This window comes from Pseudophryne corroboree, chromosome 12 (genome assembly GCF_028390025.1).
Source record: "Pseudophryne corroboree isolate aPseCor3 chromosome 12, aPseCor3.hap2, whole genome shotgun sequence".
NCBI lineage: Eukaryota > Metazoa > Chordata > Amphibia > Anura > Myobatrachidae > Pseudophryne > Pseudophryne corroboree.
The window spans coordinates 3820794-3846684 of record NC_086455.1 but is presented as its reverse complement, the minus strand read 5'-3'; the positions used below and the strand labels follow the sequence as shown (position 1 = coordinate 3846684).

Genomic DNA, 25891 nt, shown 5'->3' with positions numbered 1-25891 from the left:
TAGGCAACAGAAGGGGAACGTTAGGGTTAGGCGGTGGAAGGGGACAGTTAGGGTTAGGCGGTGGAAGGGGACAGTTAGGGTTTGGCAACGGAAGGGGACAGTTAGGGTTAGGCGGTGGAAGGGGACAGTTAGGGTTAGGCTGCGGAAGGGGACAGTTAGTGTTAGGCTGCAGAAGGGGACAGTTAGGGTTAGGCTGCGGAAGGGGACACTTGGGGTTAGGCTGCGGAAGGGGACACTTAGGGTTAGGCTGCGGAAGGGGACAGTTAGGGTTAGGCTGCGGAAGAGGACAGTTAGGGTTAGGCTGCGGAAGGGGACAGTTAGGGTTAGGCTGCAGAAGGGGACAGTTAGGGTTAGGCTGCGGAAGGGGACAGTTAGGGTTAGGCTGCGGAAGGGGACAGTTAGGGTTAGGCGGTGGAAGGGGACAGTTAGGGTTAGGCGGTGGAAGGGGACAGTTAGGGTTAGGCCGCAGAAGGGGAAAGTTAGGGTTAGGCTGCGGAAGGGGACAGTTAGGGTTAGGCTGCGGAAGGGGACAGTTAGGGTTAGGCTGCGGAAGGGGACAGTTAGGGTTAGGCGGGGGACGGGGACAGTTAGGGTTAGGCCGCGGAAGGGGACAGTTAGGGTTAGGCTGCGGAAGGGGACAGTTAGGGTTAGGCTGCGGAAGGGGACAGTTAGGGTTAGGCTGCGAAAGGGGACAGTTAGGGTTAGGCTGCGGAAGGGGACAGTTAGGGTTAGGCCGCGGAAGGGGACACTTAGGGTTAGGCCGCGGAAGGGGACAGTTAGGGTTAGGCCGCGGAAGGGGACAGTTAGGGTTAGGCCGCGGAAGGGGACACTTGGGGTTAGGCTGCGGAAGGGTACAGTTAGGGTTAGGCGGTGGAGCGGGACAGTAAGGGGTAGGCGGTGGAAGGGGACAGTTAGGGTTAGGCCGCGGAAGGGGACAGTTAGTGTTAGGCCGCGGAAGGGGACACTTGGGGTTAGGCCGCGGAAGGAGACAGTTAGGGTTAGGCTGCGGAAGGGGACAGTTAGGGTTAGGCTGCGGAAGGGGACACTTGGGGTTAGGCTGTGGAAGGGGACAGTTAGGATTAGGTGGTGGAGGGGGACAGTTAGGGGTAGGCGGTGGAAGGGAACAGTTAGGGTTAGGCTGCGGAAGAGGACCGCTAGGGTTAGGCTGCGGAAGGGGACAGTTAGGGTTAGGCCGCGGAAGGGGACACTTAGGGTTAGGCTGCGGAAGGGGACAGTTAGGGTTAGGCCGCGGAAGGGGACACTTGGGGTTAGGCTGCGGAAGGGGACACTTAGGGTTAGGCGGTGGAAGGGGACAGTTAGGGTTAGGCCGCAGAAGGGGAAAGTTAGGGTTAGGTTACGGAAGGGGACAGTTAGGGTTAGGCTGCGGAAGGGGACAGTTAGGGTTAGGCTGCGGAAGGGGACAGTTAGGGTTAGGCTGCGGAAGGGGACACTTGGGGTTAGGCTGCGGAAGGGGACACTTAGGGTTAGGCTGCGGAAGGGGACAGTTAGGGTTAGGCTGCAGAAGGGGACAGTTAGGGTTAGGCTGCGGAAGGGGACAGTTAGGGTTAGGCCGAGGAAGGGGACAGTTAGGGTTAGGCAGCGGAAGGGTACAGTTAGGGTTAGGCCGTGGAAGGGGACAGTTAGGGTTAGGCCAAGGAAGGGGACAGTTAGGGTTAGGCTGCGGAAGGGGACAGTTAGGGTTAGGCTGCGGAAGGGGACAGTTAGGGTTAGGCGGGGGACGGGGACAGTTAGGGTTAGGCCGCGGAAGGGGACAGTTAGGGTTAGGCTGCGAAAGGGGACAGTTAGGGTTAGGCTGCGGAAGGGGACAGTTAGGGTTAGGCCGCGGAAGGGGACAGTTAGGGTTAGGCCGCGGAAGGGGACAGTTAGGGTTAGGCCGCGGAAGGGGACATTTAGGGTTAGGCCACGGAAGGGGACACTTGGGGTTAGGCCGCGGAAGGGTACAGTTAGGGTTAGGTGGTGGAGCGGGACAGTTAGGGGTAGGCGGTGGAAGGGGACAGTTAGGGTTAGGCCGCGGAAGGGGACAGTTAGTGTTAGGCCGCGGAAGGGGACACTTGGGGTTAGGCCGCGGAAGGGGACAGTTAGGGTTAGGCTGCGGAAGGGGACACTTGGGGTTAGGCTGCGGAAGGGGACAGTTAGGATTAGGTGGTGGAGGGGGACAGTTAGGGGTAGGCGGTGGAACGGAAAAGTTAGGGTTAGGCAGCGGAAGAGGACCGTTAGGGTTAGACCGTTGAAGGGAACAGTTAGGGTTAGGCAGCGGAAGAGGACCGTTAGGGTTAGACCGCGGAGGGGGACAGTTAGAGTTAGGCCGCGGGAGGGGACACTTGGGGTTAGCCTGTGGAAGGGGACAGTTAGGGTTAGGCTGCGGAAGGGGACAGTTAGGGTTAGGCTGCGGAAGGGGACCCTTAGGGTTAGGCACTTGGCGGAGGGATAGGGTTAGGCTGCGGAAGGGGACACTTAGGGTTAAGCACTTGGCGGAGGGATAGGGTTAGGCTGCGGAAGGGGACCCTTAGGGTTAGGCACTTGGCGGAGGGATAGGGTTAGGCTGCGGAAGGGGACCCTTAAGGTTAGGCACTTGGCGGAGGGATAGGGTTAGGCTGCGGAAGGGGACACTTAAGGTTAGGCACTTGGCGGAGGGATAGGGTTAGGCTGCGGAAGGGGACAGTTAGGGTTAGGTACTTGGCGGAGGGATAGGGTTAGGCTGAGGAAGGGGACACTTAGGGTTAGGCACTTGGCGGAGGGATAGGATTAGGCTGAGGAAGGGGACACTTAGGGTTAGGCACTTGGCGGAGGGATAGGGTTAGGCTGAGGAAGGGGACACTTGGGGTTAGGCACTTGGCGGAGGGATAGGGTTAGGCTGAGGAAGGCGACAGTTAGGGTTAGGCACTTGGCGGAGGGATAGGGTTAGGCTGAGGAAGGGGACACTTAGGGTTAGGCACTTGGCGGAGGGATAGGGTTAGGCTGAGGAAGGCAACAGTTAGGGTTAGGCACTTGGCGGAGGGATAGGGTTAGGCTGAGGAAGGGAACACTTGGGGTTAGGCACTTGGCGGAGGGATAGGGTTAGGCTGAGGAAGGCAACGGTTAGGGTTAGGCACTTGGCGGAGGGATAGGGTTAGGCACTTGGCGGAGGGATAGGGTTAGGCACTTGGCGGAGGGATAGGGTTAGGCTGAGGAAGGGGACAGTTAGGGTTAGGCTGAGGAAGGGGACAGTTAGGGTTAGGCACTTGGCGGAGGGATAGGGTTAGGCTGAGGAAGGGGACACTTAGGGTTAGGCACTTGGCGGAGGGATAGGGTTAGGCTGAGGAAGGGGACACTTAGGGTTAGGCACTTGGCGGGGGATAGGGTTAGGCTGAGGAAGGGGACACTTGGGGTTAGGCACTTGGCGGAGGGATAGGGTTAGGGTGAGGAAGGGGACACTTAGGGTTAGGCACTTGGCGGAGGGATAGGTTTAGGCTGAGGAAGGGGACACTTAGGGTTAGGCACTTGGCGGAGGGATAGGGTTAGGCTGAGGAAGGGGACACTTAAAGTTAGGCACTTGGCGGAGGGATAGGGTTAGGCTGAGGAAGGGGACACTTGGGGTTAGGCACTTGGCGGAGGGATAGGGTTAGGCTGAGGAAGGGGACAGTTAGGGTTAGGCACTTGGTGGAGGGATAGGGTTAGGCTGCGGAAGGAAACAGTTAGGGTTAGGTGGTGGAGGGTGACAGTTAGGGGTAGGCGGTGGAAGGGAACACTTAGGGTTAGGCACTTGGCGGAGGGATAGGGTTAGGCTGAGGAAGGGGACAGTTAGGGTTAGGCTGAGGAAGGGGACACTTAGGGTTAGGCACTTGGCGGAGGGATAGGGTTAGATAGCGGGAGGGGACAGTTAGGGTTAGGCTGAGGAAGGGGACAGTTAGGGTTAGGCTGAGGAAGGGGACACTTAGGGTTAGGCACTTGGCGGAGGGATAGGGTTAGATAGCGGGAGGGGACAGTTAGGGTTAGGCACTTGGCGGAGGGATAGGGTTAAGCTGCGGAAGGGGACACTTAGGATAGGGTGCGGATTATTAGATCTACCACTAATGGTAGACATGTGTTAGGTGACAGGGTCAAACGGTCAACATAAAAAAGTAGACACAATTGTGTTATTTTTGTTATTGAGTGTTTTGTCACTTTTCTGCCCCGTTAGTGCACCGCCACGCTCCGGGCAAGGTTACTATTCCCAATCATGGTCCACGTGGATGGTAGAGTATAAAAAAGCTGAACTTGTTTTTTTTTTTTAACAATTTGAACAAAAAAAAAAAAACTTGACTACCATGTGTGTGTCGACCATTGCCATGTTGACCCTTTGACCCTGTCGACCTAATGCATGTCTACCATTAGGGGTCGTCCTATTGACTGTAGACCTATAGCCTGGATAGTGTTAGGGTTCAGCACCGGGGGGAGGGTTTTGCCCTATTAAGAAAGATGTGTCGGGGCACGCTGGGATCTGTAGTTCCACATCCTGTGGGGCGGCCGGTAAATGTACAGTAACTGCCTATGTGATGAATGCACGGTCTGAGTGTCTGTAGAGAGCCGGTGGGGCGGCCGGTTGTACTCCCCGGTAAATGTACAGTAACTGCCTATGTGATGTAGAGAGCCGGTAGGGCGGCCAGTTGTACTCCCCGGTAAATGTACAGTAACTGCCTATGTGATGTAGAGAGCCGGTAAGGCGGCCGGTTGTACTCCCCGGTAAATGTACAGTAACTGGCTATGTGATGTAGAGAGTCGGTAGGGCGGACGGTTGATCACCCCGGTAAATGTACAGTAACTGCCTATGTGATGTAGAGAGCCGGTAGGGCGGCTGGTTGTACTCCCCGGTAAATGTACAGTAACTGCCTATGTGATGTAGAGAGCCGGGGGGGGGCGGCCGGTTGTACTCCCCGGTAAATGTACAGTAACTGCCTATGTGATGTAGAGAGCCGGTAGGGCGGCCGGTTGTACTCCCCGGTAAATGTACAGTAACTGCCTATGTGATGTAGAGAGCCGGGGGGGGCGGCCGGTTGTACTCCCCGGTAAATGTACAGTAACTGCCTATGTGATGTAGAGAGCCGGTAGGGCGGCCGGTTGTACTCCCCGGTAAATGTACAGTAACTGCCTATGTGATGTAGAGAGCCGGTAGGGCGGCCGGTTGTACTCCCCAGTAAATGTACAGTAACTGCCTATGTGATGTAGAGAGCCGGGGGGGCGGCCAGTTGTACTCCCCGGTAAATGTACAGTAACTGCCTATGTGATGTAGAGAGCCGGTAGGGCGGCCGGTTGTACTCCCCGGTAAATGTACAGTAACTGCCTATGTGATGTAGAGAGCCGGGGGGGCGGTTGCACTCCCCGGTAAATGTACAGTAACTGGCTATGTGATGTAGAGAGCCGGGGGGGGGGCGGTTGTACTCCCCGGTAAATGTACAGTAACTGCCTATGTGATGAATGCACGGTCTGAGTGTCTGTAGAGAGCCGGTGGGGTGGCCGGTTGTACTCCCCGGTAAATGTACAGTAACTGCCTATGTGATGTAGAGAGCCGGGGGGGGGTGGCCGGTTGTACTCCCCGGTAAATGTACAGTAACTGCCTGTGTGATGTAGAGAGCCGGGGGGGGGCGGCCGGTTGTACTTTTCGGTAAATGTACAGTAACTGCCTATGTGATGTAGAGAGCCGGGGGGGGCGGCCGGTTGTACTCCCCGGTAAATGTACAGTAACTGCCTATGTGATGTAGAGAGCCGGTGGAATAACAAGCGAGGTTTTGTCTCTCCCGCTCAGGCCGTGATGATTATCACTTACAGAGAGCCGGAAACCCCACAATACAAGATGTTCCTAGACGACCTGAGACGTTACGATCATATGAACAACTTCACAAAGGAGAACACCCTGGTGAGTGGGGACCAGGGGGGGGGGGGGGCGGCTGTTCCAGTGCCATCATTATATCACTGGCACATATGTCACCCTGATCGCTGGGCTTATTATCATGTGCTCCTGACTGCTGCGAGAAACTTGTGCCTTTATTATCTGCGCCGCCCTGGAGGCCGCGGCCCCCCTCTCGTGTCTGGAGATGTTTGGAGAGCTTGGTAATTGCACCACTTGGGCCCGATGGGCAATTAATTGTGCACGTCAGCAGGAAATGTTTCATTATCAGGACACGGGCAGAAGACAAAAGAGATGAAATCTAGGCCAGGAGCCAACGTCAGCTGTGAGAGCCTTGGGGATGAGGATTGTGCGAGGAAGTGAGTGTGTTGCACTGGGGCTGGTGGGGTCAGGGAGATTTCACCACTCAGAGCGGTGAGTGTGCGAGGAAGTGAGTGTGTTGCACTGGGGCTGGTTGGGTCAGGGAAATTTCAACACTCAGAGTGGTGAGTGTGCGAGGAAGTGAGTGTGTTGCACTGGGGCTGGTTGGGTCAGGGAGATTTCAACACTCAGAGTGGTGAGTGTGCGAGGAAGTGAGTGTGTTGCACTGGGGCTGGTTGGGTCAGGGAGATTTCAACACTCAGAGTGGTGAGTGTGCGAGGAAGTGAGTGTGTTGCACTGGGGCTGGTTGGGTCAGGGAGATTTCAACACTCAGAGTGGTGAGTGTGCGAGGAAGTGAGTGTGTTGCTCTGGGGCTGGTGGGGTCAGGGAGATTTCACCACTCAGAGTGGTGAGTGTGCGAGGAAGTGAGAGTGTGTTGCACTGGGGCAGGTGGGGTGAGGGAGGTTTCAGCCCTTGGAGTGGTGAGTGTGCGAGGAAGTGAGAGTGCGGGTGTTTATGTGGCAGAATGTGTTTTCACACCATGCCTGTGTCGTTTGCAGATGAACACGGTGGCGGCTGCGTTCTACGACTCCATCATGCTCTACGCTCACGCAGTCAACGAGACTAGGGCCAAGGGTTACAGCATGAAGAACGCCTCGGCGGTCACCCAACACATGTGGAACAGAACCTTTAACGGTGAGTCGCCCACATTTCTGCAACATCTGAAAAGGTCCGGCCGGCCGTGCTGCCTTCCACCATGGTGTTTCTAGAATCCCGCTTCTCACGCCATGTAATAAACTTCTGGGCATCACACAGTCTCAGTCAGACTTGCTGTACAGCGCCACTGAATGGCCGCACCAAGGGGCACACTGCAAAATACCGTGACACAAGAGGAGTCGAATTTGAACCCCCAGCCCAGAGTTGGTGGGGGTCATGGCCTTTGTTTTTCCATGAGATCCCTTTGCACTCCGAGCAATGTATTAGCACACAGAAGTGCCGCAGTTACTAAGGACAGTCCCAATGGCCCCTCACTGTCATGATTAATCAAAGCCATTTTTTAGGAGGGCAACTAAAAAGTTTAATTTAATGAACGGGCCGCAGGTTGGAGTTGTGGCATTTACACTCCTATCCTGATTTCCCACCTCACCGGACACCTAGGAGCACTCCTAGTGTGTGGAGGTGCCCCCTGGGCGTGATCTGTGCTGGGAGTACCGGCTTCAACATTTCACAAATGCTATTAACATAAAGAAAAAGAAAACAGATGCTGAATATTTGTCGGAATATTGGGACCTATTGCCCCTCACAGGGCCGGTGCAAGGTTTCTTAACACCCTAGGCAAATCTTTGGTGTAACCCCCCCCCCACACACACACACACCCCCCGCACCCTCACATACTCAGCCCCTCAGGTGAGAAAGTGCAGGTGAGGCATCTTGTTAGTTTCACAGCCACCGCCTGATAGAATTTGATGGCAGATAATAACCACATGGCCTTCTGTTTTTCCAAACACTCCCAGAAAACGGTCCGTTGCCACCCACAAACGCCTTCTTCCAGTCAATCTCCTTGCGATCCGCTATGCAAATAAATTCTTTGTTAAATCCATCGCTCAGCAACCATCCGCTTTGTACCCGTGCGACGCGCCTGCAAATTGCGGTGCATACACATGCGTAGTAGTCACCTGATCGCTGTGCTGTGAAAAACGGTATGCACAGGACCCCCGGCAGCCTGTCGGCTGTAATGGTCATTGGGCACCTCCCTCGGCGGCTAATCGCCTAGTGTGTAGGGCCAATAACTCCTTTAGCATATATGTACCTTGTTTATTAAATAGTGTTAACAAACAATGAAAACAGTGTCAAAGATTGAGGACGCATATACTATACTATAATTTTGTTATGTTGAATTCAATGTTCTATAAACTAGGTGTCACTACTTACAATTTACTTATCAAATCATATCTATTGTGAACTGATAAATGAAGGAGCCAACAGGGGCCCAATCGCGGGGGAAGTAGGGAGTGGGGGAGGCGTTTAAGATGCAAGCGCCCAATAGAGGAGAGGGAGCGGGTGACAAGAGGGAGCCAAATTGCGGGGGGGGGGGGGGTGGGTGGGAGAGGAGCGGGTAATAAGATGCAGGAGCCCAACAGAGGAAGTGGGGGGTGAGCGGAGTGGGTGACAAGAGGGAGCCAAATTGCGGGCGGGGTGGGGGAGCAATTAACATTATGCGGCACGCGGGAGCCCGATAACGGAAGGGGGAGCAGGTAACATACGGGTAGCCGGGAGCCCAATCGCGGGGGGGGGGGGGAGCGGGTAACAGGGAGCCGCGGCATGCGTGAGCTCATTAATGGAGAGGGGAGAGGGGAGCGGGACAGCGGGTAACATATGGAAGCCTGGAGACCAATCGCTGGGTGGGGTGGGGGGTAGACCGGTAGAATTAATCGCCGGCTTGCGAGAGCACATTAATGGAGAGGGGAGAGGGGAGCCCGGCGGGACAGCAGGTAGCATACGTGAAGCCAATTTCCTATTGCCTCTTCAACAGCCTGCTGAAGCCAGGAGACCAATCGGGGGGGGGGGGGTTGGGGGGGTGGTGGTAAAATGAAGTGGCATGCTGATGCGGGAGCCCAATAACGGAGAGGGGAGCGGATAACTTATGGGAGGCCAGGAGCAGACCGGGGAGCCCATTACATTCACTCACGTTATACACAGTTTCAGTGTTGGCTGGGCGGCGACGACATCCCTGGCCGCTCCTCGTCTCTTAAAGAAGAGGCGCTTGGCTGAGCTGAGGCAAGGGAATAATGAAGAAAGAATCCTCTCATCGACAGTGTGCGGCACAGCCCTCCAGTGGCCGCCGCCCATAGGCAGCTGCCTAAAGCTGCCTAGTGGTTGCGCCGGCCCTGGTCCCACAGCGGCCAGAGAACCACAGGTTACCGTAATAATGGCATGGTCCCATATCCCACTTCTAACACCAACATAGACATCCCTATTTAATTAGTTTCGCTCGGCAGCCCTCTCCTGCCGATATATGGTACCGGCACAAGCAGAAACACGGTAGACAGTACGCCATTCTCTGGCGGTGTGAAATACTAGAGAGATGACAATCACACGGTGAAGGCCGCTCTATGTCCCTTGTGCCTAGTCCCTTGCAGCCTTTGCCTGCCTCTCACCATGCTGGCCTTGGTAGCAGATCAGGTAACATGAAATGAGACGGACACTAATTCCAGCTGCTAATTACTATATCTAATGCAGTTACACGGTGTTAGCGGCCAGTTCCACCCAGACGTAGGCGCTGGTTGCATTTCTTCCCTCCGGTGCGATTACATCTCTTATCTACATATCTCACGTTATTTATAGCTCGCCTCGGTTTTTTTTTCCCATTTCTCCTGTTCACAAAACTTCTCCCAATTTGGAATATTTATTCAGGCTTTGGATGTTTCTTCTACCACTGCCGACATTTCCCGATCCGCAGTCTCCTCTCCAATCTGGCTTTTGTGATATTACATTGATATTGTGATATTACATTGTTTCGGGAATATTTCATCCTCCAACGGGGCAGGGGCAGGCGTTAGCAATACGTATTTCCTGTAAGGGCAGCGTAACACTATGGCGCTGTGTAAATAAGCCCTAATAGTATTAATATTCATCGTAAATTATAATATTCTAATGTAAAATGTCTAATGGGTCTTTCTCGCTGATAGAGAACGGACATTGGAACTGTTATGTCATAGGTCACATTTTAGACATTTTAATCATTCTTTCCATTGGTATTTGTGTGCATTATGCTGTATACAGTGTAACAGGCCTCTCATTGAAAGCTTTGTCTGACACCCATAGAGAGTATTTTTTCACAGCCACCCGCTAAATTGGGCAGCGCAGGATATTGCGCCTCGCACTTGTAGCCCTGTAATAAAGGACACAATTGCAGGTAAAGATACAAGAGCAATAAATGTCACACCCTATAAACATTCACTGTACAGTACGTTCCGCTTCCCCCACACTTGTGTCTATGTACGATTGTTGCGTCACCGTTTAACGATAACGCCTGGTGGATATGAACGGTGGCGTAGCATCAGATCCCCGCCCGTGGTGCGGGCACTCTTGTGGGGTCTGCCTGCTGCTTTATTAGCATTGACAGCGATGAGAATGAACGGTGTTTTCATGACCAGGTGCACCTGGGACTTTGGAATTGCAAACCTAATTTTCGCTGCTTTGATTCTGGGATAATTGTCCTATTCAGGGTAATTATGCCCTCATTACCCAGCTTATTAGCCCATCCACTGGTTGTGTGGAATCTGTGCAGTATTTGCATGTTTTACCCTTTCGTTAGGCTGGTGAGGTGGGTATAAAGCGTGGGGGCAGGGAGCGGAGGTGGAGGCATGCCTGCTGGATTGGGCAGTTTCATGGGCACGGCCAGTAAGAGGAATTACTCAGACAGTAAGTGGTGTCTTCATTATTTCCAGCAGCTTTTATTTGATGCTTAACTTATTTTATATATATTTTGATAGGTTTCTTGTGGTTAATTTGTAATAGATACGTTGTAGCAGGCGTAGTCCTCTATCTTCATTTTGATTAAACAGATTTATTGGTCTTCATCCTGTGAATTTGGTTGCATCATATTTCAGTCTTCATCTCGATTATATCAATGGTTCCCAAACTCAGCCCTCGAAGCGTCCGACCAGTCCTGGTGGTAATGTTATCTATAGTGGAGCACAGAAGGTTAAGTCATATTGGCTGAGATTCTAGTGAAGTCCGCTCTGCCCAAGCATGGATAGCCTTAGAACCTGAATTGATAGGGTGCCTTGAGGACTGAATGTGGGACCCTCTGGGTGATATCATTATACAGTGCTCATTCTGTTCTATCCGTTGTAGCATTTTTCAGCTGTTTTCCTGTATAATCTGTTATATTATATATTATATTATTATTATATTCAGTCTTCATCCTGTATGCTCAGCTGCCAAGATCAATATACAGGACTGATATGCAGAGCCACATCTGGTGCCAGGACTAACATACAGAGCCATATCTGGTGCCAGGACTAACATACAGAGCCACATCTGGCGGCAGGTCTAACACACAGAGCCACACCTGGCAGCAGGACTAACACACAGAGCCGTATCTGGCATACAGAGACACACCTGGTGGCAGGACTAAAACGCAGAGCCACACCTGGCGCCGGGTCTCACACACAGAGCCAGATGTGTTGCCAGGATGCCCCTGTGTCATCTGGCACCGTACAAATTGTGTTTGTGTGCCCTGACAGCCCTTACCACTGGGCTCTGTATGTGAGGGGGAGTACTAGAGGCAATGCGGAACAGTGATGGCCATTTTGGCTGGATCCCCAGTGGCTACGATGCACAGGCTCTATAGTGACGGTCGTTTCGGCTGGATCCCTAGTGGCTACGATGCACAGGCTCTATAGTGACGGCCGTTTCGGCTGGATCCCCAGTGGCTACAATGCACAGGCTCTATAGTGATGGCCATTTTGGCTGGATCCCCAGTGGCTACGATGCACAGGCTCTATAGTGACGCCCATTTCGGCTGGATTCCCAGTGGCTATGATGCACAGGCTCTATAGTGACTGCCGTTTCGGCTGGATTCCCAGTGGCTATGATGCACAGGCTCTATAGTGACTGCCGTTTCGGCTGGATCCCCAGTGGCTATGATGCACAGGCTCTATAGTGACGGCTGTTTCGGCTGGATCCCCAGCGGCTGTGATGCATTAGTAACCCTCTACCTGTTTCGCAGGGGTGTCTGGCTTCATGACGATCGATGACAACGGTGACCGGGACAATGACTACTCCCTGTGGGACTTGTCTGTCACCAGTGGCAACTTCCAGGTAGGAGAAGGTGACCTCGGGGTAAAGGCCGGGAAGGTGTCCCCAGTGTGGCAGGTGACTCTCTTTCTCTCTCTCTCTCTCTTGTGCCCGTAGATTGTGGCTAACTACAACGGAACCTTAAAGGCCATCATCAAAGTTCCTGGCCGAGAGATCCACTGGCCGGGCAAAGGGGTCCCAAAGGACGTTCCTCACTGCGGGTTTGATGGCAACAACCCAGAGTGCATAATACGTATGTATGTGTCCCTTGTGTGTCATATAAAGATGGAGCCTCGCTCATATAGGCTTCTCTGCTGCGCCATGGTGCACCAAGGCTTATTAGCATAATCCTTTCATCTACTGTTCTCAGCTGCAATACAATACAGAGAGAACAATACAGCAGGGGATTAAGTCCGACAGCACTATTAAAGGGATAGATGAGCAGGGCTCCATCTGTACAGTATGTCGCTGCTGGACACGTGTAGTCCAATACACCGGTCTGCGTACAGTCCCCACACGCCCCTTATCACACCCCATGGCCAGCAAAAAAAATAGATTTTTGTTTTTGCTTTGCCCATTATACCGTAGTTACCGTAAATGCTTTCACTGTCGATAGCGCCCCCCATCCCGAATAACAAGGCCGCGGCGGTGCATCTCATGATGGCGATTACGGAAAAATTAACTGAAAAAATATATATATAATTTTTTTGTTTTTATTTTGTCTTCAATTTTTGTTTTGTTTTAAATCAATTGATCTATTTAGCGAGCTCGCGCAGGCCCGACGTAATAGCAAGTTAACCCTTCCTTCTCCGGGCCAGTGCTGCTAGGACGGCTGGGCGTCGCTGTGCTCCCCTGGGGGGGATTTCTTGTTACACTGCATCAGTGCCGTGATTAGTACATCTCCCCCCATTGTGAAAAAGAAAGACACACGGGCCGGTCATCTAGGGTCTCAGGATCTCCATTATATAGAGAGCCCCTTCCTGACCCTTCTGTACCTCTGTGCGGACTCTGCTAGGCGCACAGGTGTACCTGAGCTGTCCCACACCTGCGTGGCTCTGCCGCCACCACCACCATCATCTGTAGGGTGACCTATAACCCATCTCCCCCGTGTTGCTCTCTTCCAGCCAGCTTCTCCTTCCTGGAGGTGACGTCCATCGTGATCTGCTTCATCCTGCTGGTCATCGCCGTCTCCTCCATCTTCATATACAGGTATTCTAGAATCCAACTTGTTCTACTTCGTTTGCCTTGCACCCCCGCTGCGTCGTTCTGCAGCTGCTAATTGAAAACGGGTATTCTCCGGATGCTGGCAGACAGGAGAGGGGGGAGAGTGTCATTAGGTGGCTGCAGAGCTGCCTTGTGTTTCCATGAGAGCTGTAATTGGATGGGCGCGCTGTGCCCCTCTTTCAGACCTGAGCAGGGAGCGTGCCGGGATTAGGGGCTGAGGACCCGACTCTTACAGTAGAGGCTGCGGGGGATAATTAGGGCACACGGGGAGAGGCCGGCTGCTATGGGGGGCAAGCGGGAGCTAGCAGTGGCTCGCAGGAGCTTGCAGTCTGAGAGGTGTGGAGAATACAATGCATGTAAGGCTGCGGCATAACAGCTGTACCGTGTAGCGGCAGCGCCTGAGGCCGCGGTACGGCAGGGGCATCACCCGCCACAGTGCCATAGCCGTCACTGGGGACTTCCATGTCTGTGGGGAGTCAGTGGCAGTTGAGACATAATACAGAGGGGGTAATGTAACACGGGGGGGAGGGCCCCGCACACAGGAGGCGGAGGACCCACACATAGCTACATCACCAGCTTGGGGGGCACTATGTGGGGTTTCTGTGTGGCATGATGTGTATTGGGGGCACGACAGTGTGTGGGGGCCCCTGCGGTGCTGGGAGTATTTATACATTATACTTTTTCATATCATAGTCGCCCCGGGTCCCCCGCACACCTTAATCCGGCCCTGGGGTGTGAGTTATTACAAGTCACAATGTTAAGTGATTCAGTTGCGGGAGTTGGCGATAGAGGTGCAGATAGATGTAGCTTGGCGCATTCGATAATTCTGCACCCCATTACCCCCCCACCCACCCACCCAGCAGCCATCAGTATTATCCCATAGGCAGGCAATTGCTGCATCGGTCATTTCCCCGGAGCGTGTCTCAGTGTCTCTGTTCCCGCAGGAAGCTGCGTCTGGAGAAGGAGTTAGCGGCAGAGCTGTGGAAAGTGCGATGGGAGGACATCCAGACCAGCAACATGGAGAAGAATCTGCGCAGGGCGGGCAGCAAACTCACCTTATCATTGGTAACTCAACCAGAGCCATGCACCCCTTGCACGCCCACCTGCCAGCCTGACCCACACACGGGTAACCTGCCTCAGAGGCCGATTCCCTCAGGGACCGTGCTCTCGCGCGCTCTTTCTGCATGTGTAGTGTGGCAGATTCCACGCGCTTTGTGCATAGCGATCACTAGACGTCTAGAGCACGGGTATTCCGTGACTGTAGCTGACTGGCCGTCATATTCTACCAGGAGGAGGGCGGACAGACAGCCCCACCCCTCTGATAATAGATTGATAGGTAGCACACCTCCTACCAAATAAGCTTCAGCCCCATCCGCACAAATGTGCACCTAACCCGCACACTTTCCAAGCCGACACGCCCACTATTTGTCCAAGACCCACCCACTTCCATGTAAGCTCCTCCCTGTTCTATGAATCAGGACTGTGCTGCCAAAATCAGGACACTTGGGAGGAATATAGGGACATACTGTATTCACACAATGGGCGGTGGTTAATGTTTAATCACACAATGGGTGGAGGTTAATGTTTAATTATTCACACAGTGGGCGGAGGTTAATGTTTAATTATTCACACAGTGGGCGGAGGTTAATGTTTAATTATTCACACAGTGGGCGGAGGTTAATGTTTAATTATTCACACAATGGGCAGAGGTTAATGTTTTATTATTCACACAGTGGGCGAAGGTTAATGTTTAATTCACCCAATGGGCGGCGGTTATTGTTTAATTATTCACCCAATGGGCGGCGGTTAAAGTTTATTCACCCAATGGTTGGAGGTTAAAGTTTAATTATTCACACAGCGGGCGGAGGTTAAAGTTTAATTATTCACACAGTGGGCGGAGGTTAATGTTTAATTATTCACACAATGGGTGGAGGTTAATGTTTAATTATTCACACAGTGGGCGGAGGTTAATGTTTAATTATTCACACAATGGGCGGAGGTTAATGTTTAATTATTCACACAGTGGGCGGAGGTTAATGTTTAATTATTCACACAGTGGGCGGAGGTTCATGTTTAATTATTCACACAGTGGGCGGAGGTTAATGTTTAATTATTCACACAATGGGCGGAGTTTAATGTTTAATTATTCATGCGGAGGTTAATGTTGTGTTACACAATGGAGTGAGGAAGCCTTAAGGGCTGGAGCCAGATCTGTGTAGACGTAAAAGCACCAAAATGCGTTGGGTCAGCATGCCTTAACAGCACATCTCCCAGGTGACGGAAGAACAGTAGGGTGACATTGGCAGCTGTGAAGTAACAGTAGTACAGGGAATAGATACTAGAAGTGTAGAGGCCACGGAGGTGATGGAGGCTCTGCCACAGAGCGGCGGCGAAATGCGTCAGAAAATGAAGTGCAGCTTACATTGGTGCCGCTGTTTCCATTCTGTATTATGTTACAGTCTGAGCCCTCTAATAAATGATATGTTACACTTATAATGACTTGATTTGCATTTAACACTGCGGACTGGCTGCACAGGTGTCAGCACCGCTCAGTGTATGTAAGCTCAGTAGGTTCTTGCCGCAGCCATTAATCCACGTTATGCTGTTATTCTGCTTAACTTGATAAATGCTTTGTCCTCTGCGTGCCCTGGCTAAACACCGGCAGGTAAATCACAGGCTGTTAGTAGTAACTGGGACTTCAGCCTGAACCAAACAGCATGTATGGATTATTACCTGGAACTCGATGGCTACAAATGAAGCTGCCATCTTGGCGTCTGTTTGTAAGGGAAGGATCAGAAGAGACAAATAGGGAACCTCCCTGGAAGGTTCTGGAATACCAAGTGACTGACTGCCTCCATGAGTAACCTGTAGGGGCTGTTGCAGAGGGAGTAATACCCTGGGCTGTGTAACGCGTTTCGCCTGGCATTCCTCTGCACATTCCCAGAAATGCTCATGCACAGTCTCTGTGATTCTGGCACTTATGCTCACATTGAGCTTTGGGTCAGAGACAGAGTTTGGCTAAGAGACGCAATCAGCGTATAAATCTGCCGGGGGAAAACATGGAGGCTGTCCACACTCCACAAGAGAACATTTTTTTTTTTTTTGTCACAGTTGACCTCGTTCATTGGACGCAGAGTGACATCCGCTGCAATATATACAATTTGGGGCGGAGCTGCATAGCCCCTCAACTCTGGGCCAACGAAGCGTTATTGCTGTATACAGTATATTCTGTATTATTACAGATGTTTGTTCCATGGCTCTGCACGCTATGGGAGAGGTGTATCAAAGCTTGGAGAGAGAGAGATAAAGTATCAGCCATTCAGCTCCTCACTGCCGTGTTACAAGCTGTGGTGCTTTATCTCTCTCCCAGGTTTAGTACATCTGCAGTGTGCCTTTGTTTGTCACATGCTTGCGGCTGCTCGGAGATAAGGTTGCAACACAGCCAGCGCGCGTCCTGTGCGCTCCAGCTGCAGCAGGCATTACTAAGCGATGCCTAACTATTCATCTGGTTATATCCCCCCTCCCCCCACACACACACATACACACACACACACACACACACACACACACACACACACACACACACACACACACACATACTATATTACTCCCCCCCCATACACACATATACTATAATACCCATAAGAGACGTTGTCTTCCTGAACAAATACATATACAGTGCCATCACCAAGGGCAACGTCGCCCCTGGGCTGTGCCCGCTCTTCCTTACACAACCCCTGTTATATACCCACGTGTCCTCATTCCCCCACCTCCTGTGTCCCCCCCGCTGCCAGCACACGGGCCCTGCACTGCATGCTTTGTACATACCTATTCCTGTACACGCTGTGAGACATACATGTTACATAGAGACGCCGCATATCACCACTGTCATTCTTTCCTCCCTAGAGGGGCTCCAACTACGGCTCCCTGCTCACCACGGAGGGCCAGTTTCAGATCTACGCCAGGACGGCCTATTACAAGGTAATGTCATGCTTCCAGGGCCGATCACTCACCATGGCTCATCGCACTGACCCGTTACCTATGAATTAATCTCGCTCCCTCGGGACAGATTCTCTGCAGCCTGTAATGTCCCCGGGGGACCTCTGAGTGAGGCCTGTAACCCTGTTATCTCCCTAACGAGCGTTTATTCCTAGTCCCGACCGCGCAGCCTGCCAGCGCTCGCATAACAACCTCCTCTTCTCTCTTGCAGGGGAACGTGGTCGCTGTGAAGTACATAAACCGCAAGCGGATTGAACTGACGCGCATGGTCCTGTTTGAGCTGAAACATGTAAGCCGCCTATGTGGCCCTTTAGCTGAACCCGCCGAGCCTTCTGCCCCCGCAGCGATGTAACCCCCGGCCCCCCTGGCCAGCTGTGATTCTCGGGCATCTGCGAGGCCTCCTCTTCCCCCCCGACACTTCCTTGGCTCCCAGACCTGGGATTAGCTGCTGACATTACAGAAAATGCTCTTGTTAAACAAAAACATCTTGTTTGTTGTCATTTTTATGGGGTGTGCTGGCTGGGACTCCTGCGCTCTCCTCCCCGCAGGCCATCGCAGCCTCTATCTTCTAATCCTTGTCCCCCTTGTTAGGCACTAGAGCGGTGACAATAGCGTCTGTCGTCTGGAGAGGGATAATGACCTGATCTGTACTTACCCTTCTCTTCTCTGACCTTCCCAATCCTCTGTCTCCTGAAGGCGGCACACTGGCACTGCGGCCAGGACCGGCGGGCCAGCGGCATATCCAGTATAATATCCCCTTCTAGTACGACATGTATTATTTATCCGTATACTGAGACCACAGACCTGGAATATGATAAAACCTCCCCTCCCCCCTTATTAGCCGCTGGCAGGAATTGCCGCCAAGGCCGAAACAAGTAGAAGCGAGAAGGCCGATAAGGGTGGAGGGGCCGACTTACCGGCGCCCGCCGTATTAGCCAGCCCATAACTGAGGCGGGACTAAGTCATTCTGGGCAAATAAATCGGTCGCAGCTTTATTTCATCGCAACATAATTACAACCAATCGCAGGGTGAGGAAAGGAAAGCGCAAAGCTCCCGCAACCTCACAGGCATGCAACCACGCACTGTAGGGGTGTAGTATGGCTGACCGGCGGTCTCCTGACCGCCGGTCAGCTTACCGACGCCGGGATCCCGGCAGCATACCGACTCCGGGATCCCGGCGGGGAGGGGCAAGTGCAGCAAGCCCCTTGCGGGACACCCACGAGTGGAAATAGTCCCTGTTGGTCGGCATGCCGACCATTGGGAAAGTGAGCCGTCGGGCTCGTGGAGGGAGGAGGTCATGTGACTGTCGGTCAGCTGACCGGCGGTCACATGAATACCACCCCACTGTAGGAGTGGTCCTGAGATGCAGGCAAGGCGGACGGACCCTGCGGAATTCAACACACAGCGCTTGCGCCAAAGGGAGTGGGCGGCTCTTGTGCAGGCGGCGGAGAAGGTTGGTATCTGTGGGGCGATTGGCCAGAACTTCTCTGTCTCGTGGGTGCGGCTAGGCCGACTTCCTTGCTCGGTTGCCGCGCGCGGACGGAGATGGGGCGCCTGTTTGATTTAAGATGTATCAAAGCTTGGAAAGAGATAGAATGGAGAGAGATAAAGTACCAACCAATCAGCTCCTGTCATTTTTCAAACACAACCTGTAACATGACAGCTAGCCGCTGATTGGTTGATACTTTATCTCTCTCCAAGTGTTGGTAAATCTCCGCCAACATTTCTTGGCTCTCCTCTCCATCCCAGCATCTCCCGCTCCCCCTTTCCCCTTCCTCAGCCTTGTTTATGTGTCCCGTCGGTGCTGCCTGTCTCTTTATTCTGTGCACTCCGTCTGCCCTTCTCTTTAACATTCATGTCCTTCAATCTCTCCCTCGGCTCGGTGAAAACTCCAGATAATTCTATTTTCTCTGCCCTAATATTAATCAGCCCCGGCCGCTGACATTTCAGGAATATTTGCAAAGCTCGGTCTGCGCGCTTCCCCTCCGTCTGTCTCCCTGGACAGCTACGTCTGGAAACATCTTAGCATTTATATGCGTCTCCCTGCTCAGTATCCGTCCTGTCCTGGGCACTAGCCGCCGAGGCAGATCACATTAGCAATCACAGGGAGATCTCGCAGGAGAAAGCACTCGGTTACGTAAAAGAGGCAACACCTGAATGTTGTGTGCTGCAATTATACGGAGTTATCTCATTAACGTGGGCCCTAAGGCATGTGTACATGTGGTATTATATATAATACTGCACATTACTGTACGTGAGGCCGGATTAGTATAATTATCATCAGCGGGGGACTCGCCAAGCGGGTAAGTGTCAATTATAAATAAATGACCATTAAGGGTGGATAAGGATCACAAAGAATCCCTTTGGCTGAGGAATCCCTGTCGCCTTCCCATGACGCATCTCTCTAACCAGTTTCTCATCTTACCCTCTCTGTGTATTCCAGATGAGGGATGTACAGAATGAACACCTGACGCGTTTCGTGGGGGCCTGCATAGAACCGCCCAACATCTGTATCCTGACCGAGTACTGTCCCAGAGGAAGCCTTCAGGTGGGCTTTTACCTCCAGCCATTATGAACCTATAACCTTACACCCCAAAGACTATGTATTCCCCCTGTGCTCTTTATAGTGAAAATGTACCGTTATTATGTTACAGACCTCTCTAGACGTCAGCAGTGTGTTCAGTGCTGTGTTTTTTGTTACACAAACACCACCTGCTGTCTTCTCTTACAAATCCAACGTCTTTCTTACTGTTCTACACAGGACATCCTGGAGAACGAGAGCATTACCCTAGACTGGATGTTCAGATACTCACTAATTAATGACATTGTAAAGGTGAGTGAGGAGCGTCCTATTACCTGATTACATGTGATAGACATGCTTATTACAGTGGCTTGTCTGTCATGGGTGCAGGGAGTACAGAGCAAACGGGGATCTGGGGGTGTGGGGGGAGTTCACACTCCGCACCATGCACCCCGTGTCTCTCGTTGACCTCCTGCCGGTACCGGTGCTTCCATTATTCCGTTGACTTCTTCAGTCGGACTATTGAACATGCGAGGAGGACTCAGGTGACATTTGGGTTTTTTTTGTCCCACCTTTAGTCGCTGGGTCATTTCTCTTTATAATCATATATTGCTACTCATGGACCCCAGATATAAATGCATCAGCCTTAATACTTTACAAATGCTAAACAAAAGTATGTAGATTTCTCTATCGTCCTAGTGGATGCTGGGGTTCCTGAAAGGACCATGGGGAATAGCGGCTCCACAGGAGACAGGGCACAAAAGTAAAGCTTTCCGATCAGGTGGTGTGCACTGGCTCCTCCCCCTATGACCCTCCTCCAAGCCAGTTAGATTTTTGTGCCCGGCCGAGAAGGGTGCAATCTAGGTGGCTCTCCTAAAGAGCTGCTTAGAGAAAGTTTAGCTTAGGTTTTTTATTTTACAGTGAGTCCTGCTGGCAACAGGATCACTGCAACGAGGGACTTAGGGGAGAAGAAGTGAACTCACCTGCGTGCAGGATGGATTGGCTTCTTGGCTACTGGACATCAGCTCCAGAGGGACGATCACAGGTACAGCCTGGATGGTCACCGGAGCCTCGCCGCCGGCCCCCTTGCAGATGCTGAAACATGAAGAGGTCCAGAATCGGCGGCAGAAGACTCCTCAGTCTTCTAAAGGTAGCGCACAGCACTGCAGCTGTGCGCCATTTTCCTCTCAGCACACTTCACACGGCAGTCACTGAGGGTGCAGGGCGCTGGGAGGGGAGCGCCCTGGGAGGCAAATGAAAACCTATTTGGCTAAAAAATACCTCACATATAGCCTCCGGGGCTATATGGAGATATTTAACCCCTGCCAGAATACACTAAAGAGCGGGAGACGAGCCCGCCGGAAAAGGGGCGGGGCCTATCTCCTCAGCACACAGCGCCATTTTCCTTACACAGCTCCGCTGGTCAGGACGGCTCCCAGGTCTCTCCCCTGCACTGCACTACAGAAACAGGGTAAAACAAGAGAGGGGGGGCAAAATAGTGGCAAAAATTATATTATAAAAGCAGCTATACAGGGAGCACTTATTATAAGGCTATCCCTGTCATATATAGCGCTTTTGGTGTGTGCTGGCAAACTCTCCCTCTGTCTCCCCAAAGGGCTAGTGGGGTCCTGTCTTCGTTAAGAGCATTGCCTGTGTGTCTGCTGTGTGTCGGTACGTGTGTGTCGACATGTATGAGGACGATATTGGTGTGGAGGCGGAGCAATTGCCAAATATGGGGATGTCACCTCCTAGGGGGTCGACACCAGAATGGATGCCTTTATTTATGGAATTACGGGATAGTGTCAACACGCTAAAGCAGTCGTTTGTCGACATGAGACGGCCGGACAATCAGTTAGTGCCTGTCCAGGCGCCTCAAACACCGTCAGGGGCTGTAAAACGCCCTTTGCCTCAGTCGGTCGACACAGACCCAGACACAGGCACTGATTCCAGTGGCGACGGTGACGAATCAACCGTATTTTCCAGTAGGGCCACACGTTATATGATTTTGGCAATGAAGGAGGCGTTACATTTAGCTGATACTACTGGTACCACTAAACAGGGTATTATGTGGGGTGTGAAAAAACTACCTATAGTTTTTCCTGAATCAGAAGAACTAAATGATGTATGTGATGAAGCGTGGGTTGCCCCCGATAAAAAGATGCTAATTTCAAAGAAGTTATTAGCTTTATACCCTTTCCCGTCAGAGGTTAGGGCGCGCTGGGAAACACCTCCTAGGGTGGATAAGGCGCTCACACGCTTATCTAAACAAGTGGCGTTACCCTCTCCTGAGACGGCCGCACTTAAAGATCCAATAGATAGGAGGATGGAAAATATCCAAAAAAGTATATACACACATACAGGTGTTATACTACGACCAGCTATAGCGTCAGCCTGGATGTGCAGTGCTGGAGTAGTTTGGTCAGAGTCCCTGATTGAAAATATTGATACCCTGGATAGGGACAATGTTTTACTGTCTTTAGAGCAAATAAAGGATGCATTTCTTTATATGCGTGATGCACAGAGGGATATCTGCACACTGGCATCACGGGTAAGTGCTATGTCCATTTCGGCCAGAAGAAGTTTATGGACGCGACAGTGGTCAGGCGATGCGGACTCAAAACGGCATATGGAAGTTTTGCCGTATAAAGGGGAGGAGTTATTTGGAGTCGGTCTATCAGATTTGGTGGCCACGGCTACAGCCGGGAAATCCACCTTTTTACCTCAAGCTACTCCCCAACAAAGACACCGACTTTTCAACCGCAGTCCTTTCGTTCCTTTAAAAACAAGAGAGCAAAGGGATATTCATATCTGCCACGAGGCAGAGGAAGGGGGAAGAGACACCAACAGGCAGCTCCTTCCCAGGAACAGAAGCCCTCCCCCGCTTCTACAAAAGCCTCAGCATGACGCTGGGGCTTCTCAAGCGGACTCGGGGGCGGTGGGCGGTCGTCTCAAGCATTTCAGCGCGCAGTGGGCTCACTCGCAGGTAGATCCCTGGATCCTGCAGATAATATCTCAGGGGTACAGGTTGGAACTAGAGACAGATCCGCCTCGCCGTTTCCTGAAGTCTGCTTTACCAACGTCCCCCTCCGAAAGGGAGACGGTTTTGGAAGCCATTCACAAGCTGTACTCTCAGCAGGTGATAGTCAAGGTACCTCTTCTACAACAGGGAAAGGGGTATTATTCCACTCTATTTGTGGTACCGAAGCCGGACGGCTCGGTAAGACCTATTCTAAATCTGAAGTCCTTGAACCTGTACATAAAGAAGTTCAAGTTCAAAATGGAGTCACTCAGAGCAGTGATAGCGAACCTGGAAGAAGGGGACTTTATGGTGTCCTTGGACATCAAGGATGCGTACCTCCACGTTCCAATTTACCCCTCACACCAGGGGTACCTCAGGTTCGTTGTACAAAACTGTCACTATCAGTTTCAGACGCTGCCGTTCGGATTGTCCACGGCACCTCGGGTCTTTACAAAGGTAATGGCCGAGATGATGATTCTTCTTCGAAGAAAAGGCGTATTAATTATCCCATACTTGGACGATCTCCTAATAAGGGCAAGGTCCAGAGAACAGCTAGAGAGGGGATTAGCACTGTCTCAAGAAGTGCTAAAACAGCACGGCTGGATTCTGAATATTCCAAAATCCCAGTTAATGCCGACAACTCGTCTGCTGTTCCTAGGGATGATTCTGGACACGGTTCAGAAAAAGGTTTTTCTCCCGGAGGAAAAAGCCAAGGAGTTGTCCGAGCTTGTCAGGAACCTCCTAAAACCAGGAAAGGTGTCTGTACATCAATGCACAAGAGTCCTGGGAAAAATGGTGGCTTCTTACGAAGCAATTCCATTCGGCAGATTCCATGCACGAATTTTCCAGAGGGATCTGTTAAACAAATGGTCAGGGTCGCATCTTCAGATGCACCAGCGGATAACCCTGTCTCCAAGGACAAGGGTATCTCTTCTGTGGTGGTTGCAGAGTGCTCATCTATTGGAGGGCCGCAGATTCGGCATACAGGATTGGATCCTGGTGACCACGGACGCCAGCCTGAGAGGCTGGGGAGCAGTCACACAAGGAAGAAACTTCCAGGGAGTGTGGACGAGCCTGGAAACGTCTCTTCACATAAACATTCTGGAACTAAGAGCAATCTACAATGCTCTAAGCCAGGCAGAACCTCTGCTTCAAGGAAAACCGGTGTTGATCCAGTCGGACAACATCACGGCAGTCGCCCATGTGAACAGACAGGGCGGCACAAGAAGCAGGAGTGCAATGGCAGAAGCTGCAAGGATTCTTCGCTGGGCAGAGAATCATGTGATAGCACTGTCAGCAGTGTTCATCCCGGGAGTGGACAACTGGGAAGCAGACTTCCTCAGCAGACACGACCTTCACCCGGGAGAGTGGGGACTTCATCCGGAAGTCTTCCACATGCTGGTAACCCGTTGGGAAAGACCAATGGTGGACATGATGGCGTCTCGCCTCAACAAAAAACTGGACAGGTATTGCGCCAGGTCAAGAGATCCGCAGGCAATAGCTGTGGACGCGCTGGTAACGCCTTGGGTGTACCAGTCGGTGTATGTGTTTCCTCCTCTGCCTCTCATACCAAAAGTATTGAGAATTATACGGCAAAGAGGCGTAAGAACGATACTAGTGGTTCCGGATTGGCCAAGAAGGACTTGGTACCCGGAACTTCAAGAGATGATCACGGAAGATCCGTGGCCTCTACCTCTAAGGAGGGACTTGCTTCAGCAGGGTCCCTGTCTGTTTCAAGACTTACCGCGGCTGCGTTTGACGGCATGGCGGTTGAACGCCGGATCCTAAAGGAAAAAGGCATGCCGGAAGAAGTCATTCCTACTTTGATTAAAGCAAGGAAGGAAGTAACCGTGCAACACTATCACCGCATTTGGCGAAGATATGTTGCGTGGTGCGAGGATCGGAGTGCTCCGACGGAGGAATTTCAACTGGGTCGATTCCTACATTTCCTGCAATCAGGATTGTCTATGGGTCTCAAATTGGGATCTATTAAGGTTCAAATTTCGGCCCTGTCGATTTTCTTTCAAAAAGAATTGGCTTCAGTTCCTGAAGTCCAGACTTTTGTTAAGGGAGTGCTGCATATACAGCCTCCTGTGGTGCCTCCAGTGGCACCGTGGGATCTCAATGTGGTTTTGGAATTTCTAAAATCTCATTGGTTTGAACCACTAAAAAAGGTGGATTTAAAATATCTCACATGGAAAGTGACCATGTTACTAGCCCTGGCTTCGGCCAGGAGAGTGTCAGAACTGGCAGCTTTATCTTACAAAAGCCCATATCTGATTTTCCATTCGGACAGGGCAGAACTGCGGACTTGTCCGCATTTTCTCCCTAAGGTGGTGTCAGCATTTCATCTGAACCAGCCTATTGTAGTGCCTGCGGCTACAAGTGACTTGGAGGACTCCAAGTTACTGGACGTTGTCAGAGCATTAAAAATATATATTGCAAGGACAGCTGGAGTCAGAAAATCTGACTCGTTGTTTATATTGTATGCACCCAACAAGATGGGTGCTCCTGCGTCTAAGCAGACGATTGCTCGTTGGATCTGTAGCACAATCCAACTTGCACATTCTGTGGCAGGCCTGCCACAGCCTAAATCTGTAAAGGCCCACTCCACAAGGAAGGTGGGCTCATCTTGGGCGGCTGCCCGAGGGGTCTCGGCATTACAACTTTGCCGAGCAGCTACGTGGTCAGGGGAGAACACGTTTGTAAAATTTTACAAATTTGATACTCTGGCTAAGGAGGACCTGGAGTTCTCTCATTCGGTGCTGCAGAGTCATCCGCACTCTCCCGCCCGTTTGGGAGCTTTGGTATAATCCCCATGGTCCTTTCAGGAACCCCAGCATCCACTAGGACGATAGAGAAAATAAGAATTTACTTACCGATAATTCTATTTCTCGGAGTCCGTAGTGGATGCTGGGCGCCCATCCCAAGTGCGGATTATCTGCAATAATTGTACATAGTTATTGTTAACTAATTCGGGTTATTGTTAAGAAGCCATCTTTCAGAGGCTCCTCTGTTATCATACTGTTAACTGGTTTTGATCACAAGTTGTACGGTGTGATTGGTGTGGCTGGTATGA

The 25891-nt window shown here is 51.8% G+C and overlaps 1 protein-coding gene across 1 annotated transcript in view; it reads left to right on the top strand.

Moving 5' to 3' along the window:
- Nucleotides 1-25891, top strand: part of NPR1 (natriuretic peptide receptor 1) — a 75669-nt gene that overhangs the window by 38499 nt on the left and 11279 nt on the right. The window contains exons 3-12 of the mRNA XM_063946704.1: nt 5783-5893; nt 6805-6940; nt 11982-12073; nt 12167-12302; nt 13174-13258; nt 14218-14338; nt 17180-17254; nt 17484-17561; nt 19716-19820; nt 20034-20105. Coding sequence (XP_063802774.1) covers nt 5783-5893; nt 6805-6940; nt 11982-12073; nt 12167-12302; nt 13174-13258; nt 14218-14338; nt 17180-17254; nt 17484-17561; nt 19716-19820; nt 20034-20105 — 1011 coding nt within the window. The remainder of the gene's footprint in view (nt 1-5782; nt 5894-6804; nt 6941-11981; nt 12074-12166; nt 12303-13173; nt 13259-14217; nt 14339-17179; nt 17255-17483; nt 17562-19715; nt 19821-20033; nt 20106-25891) is intronic.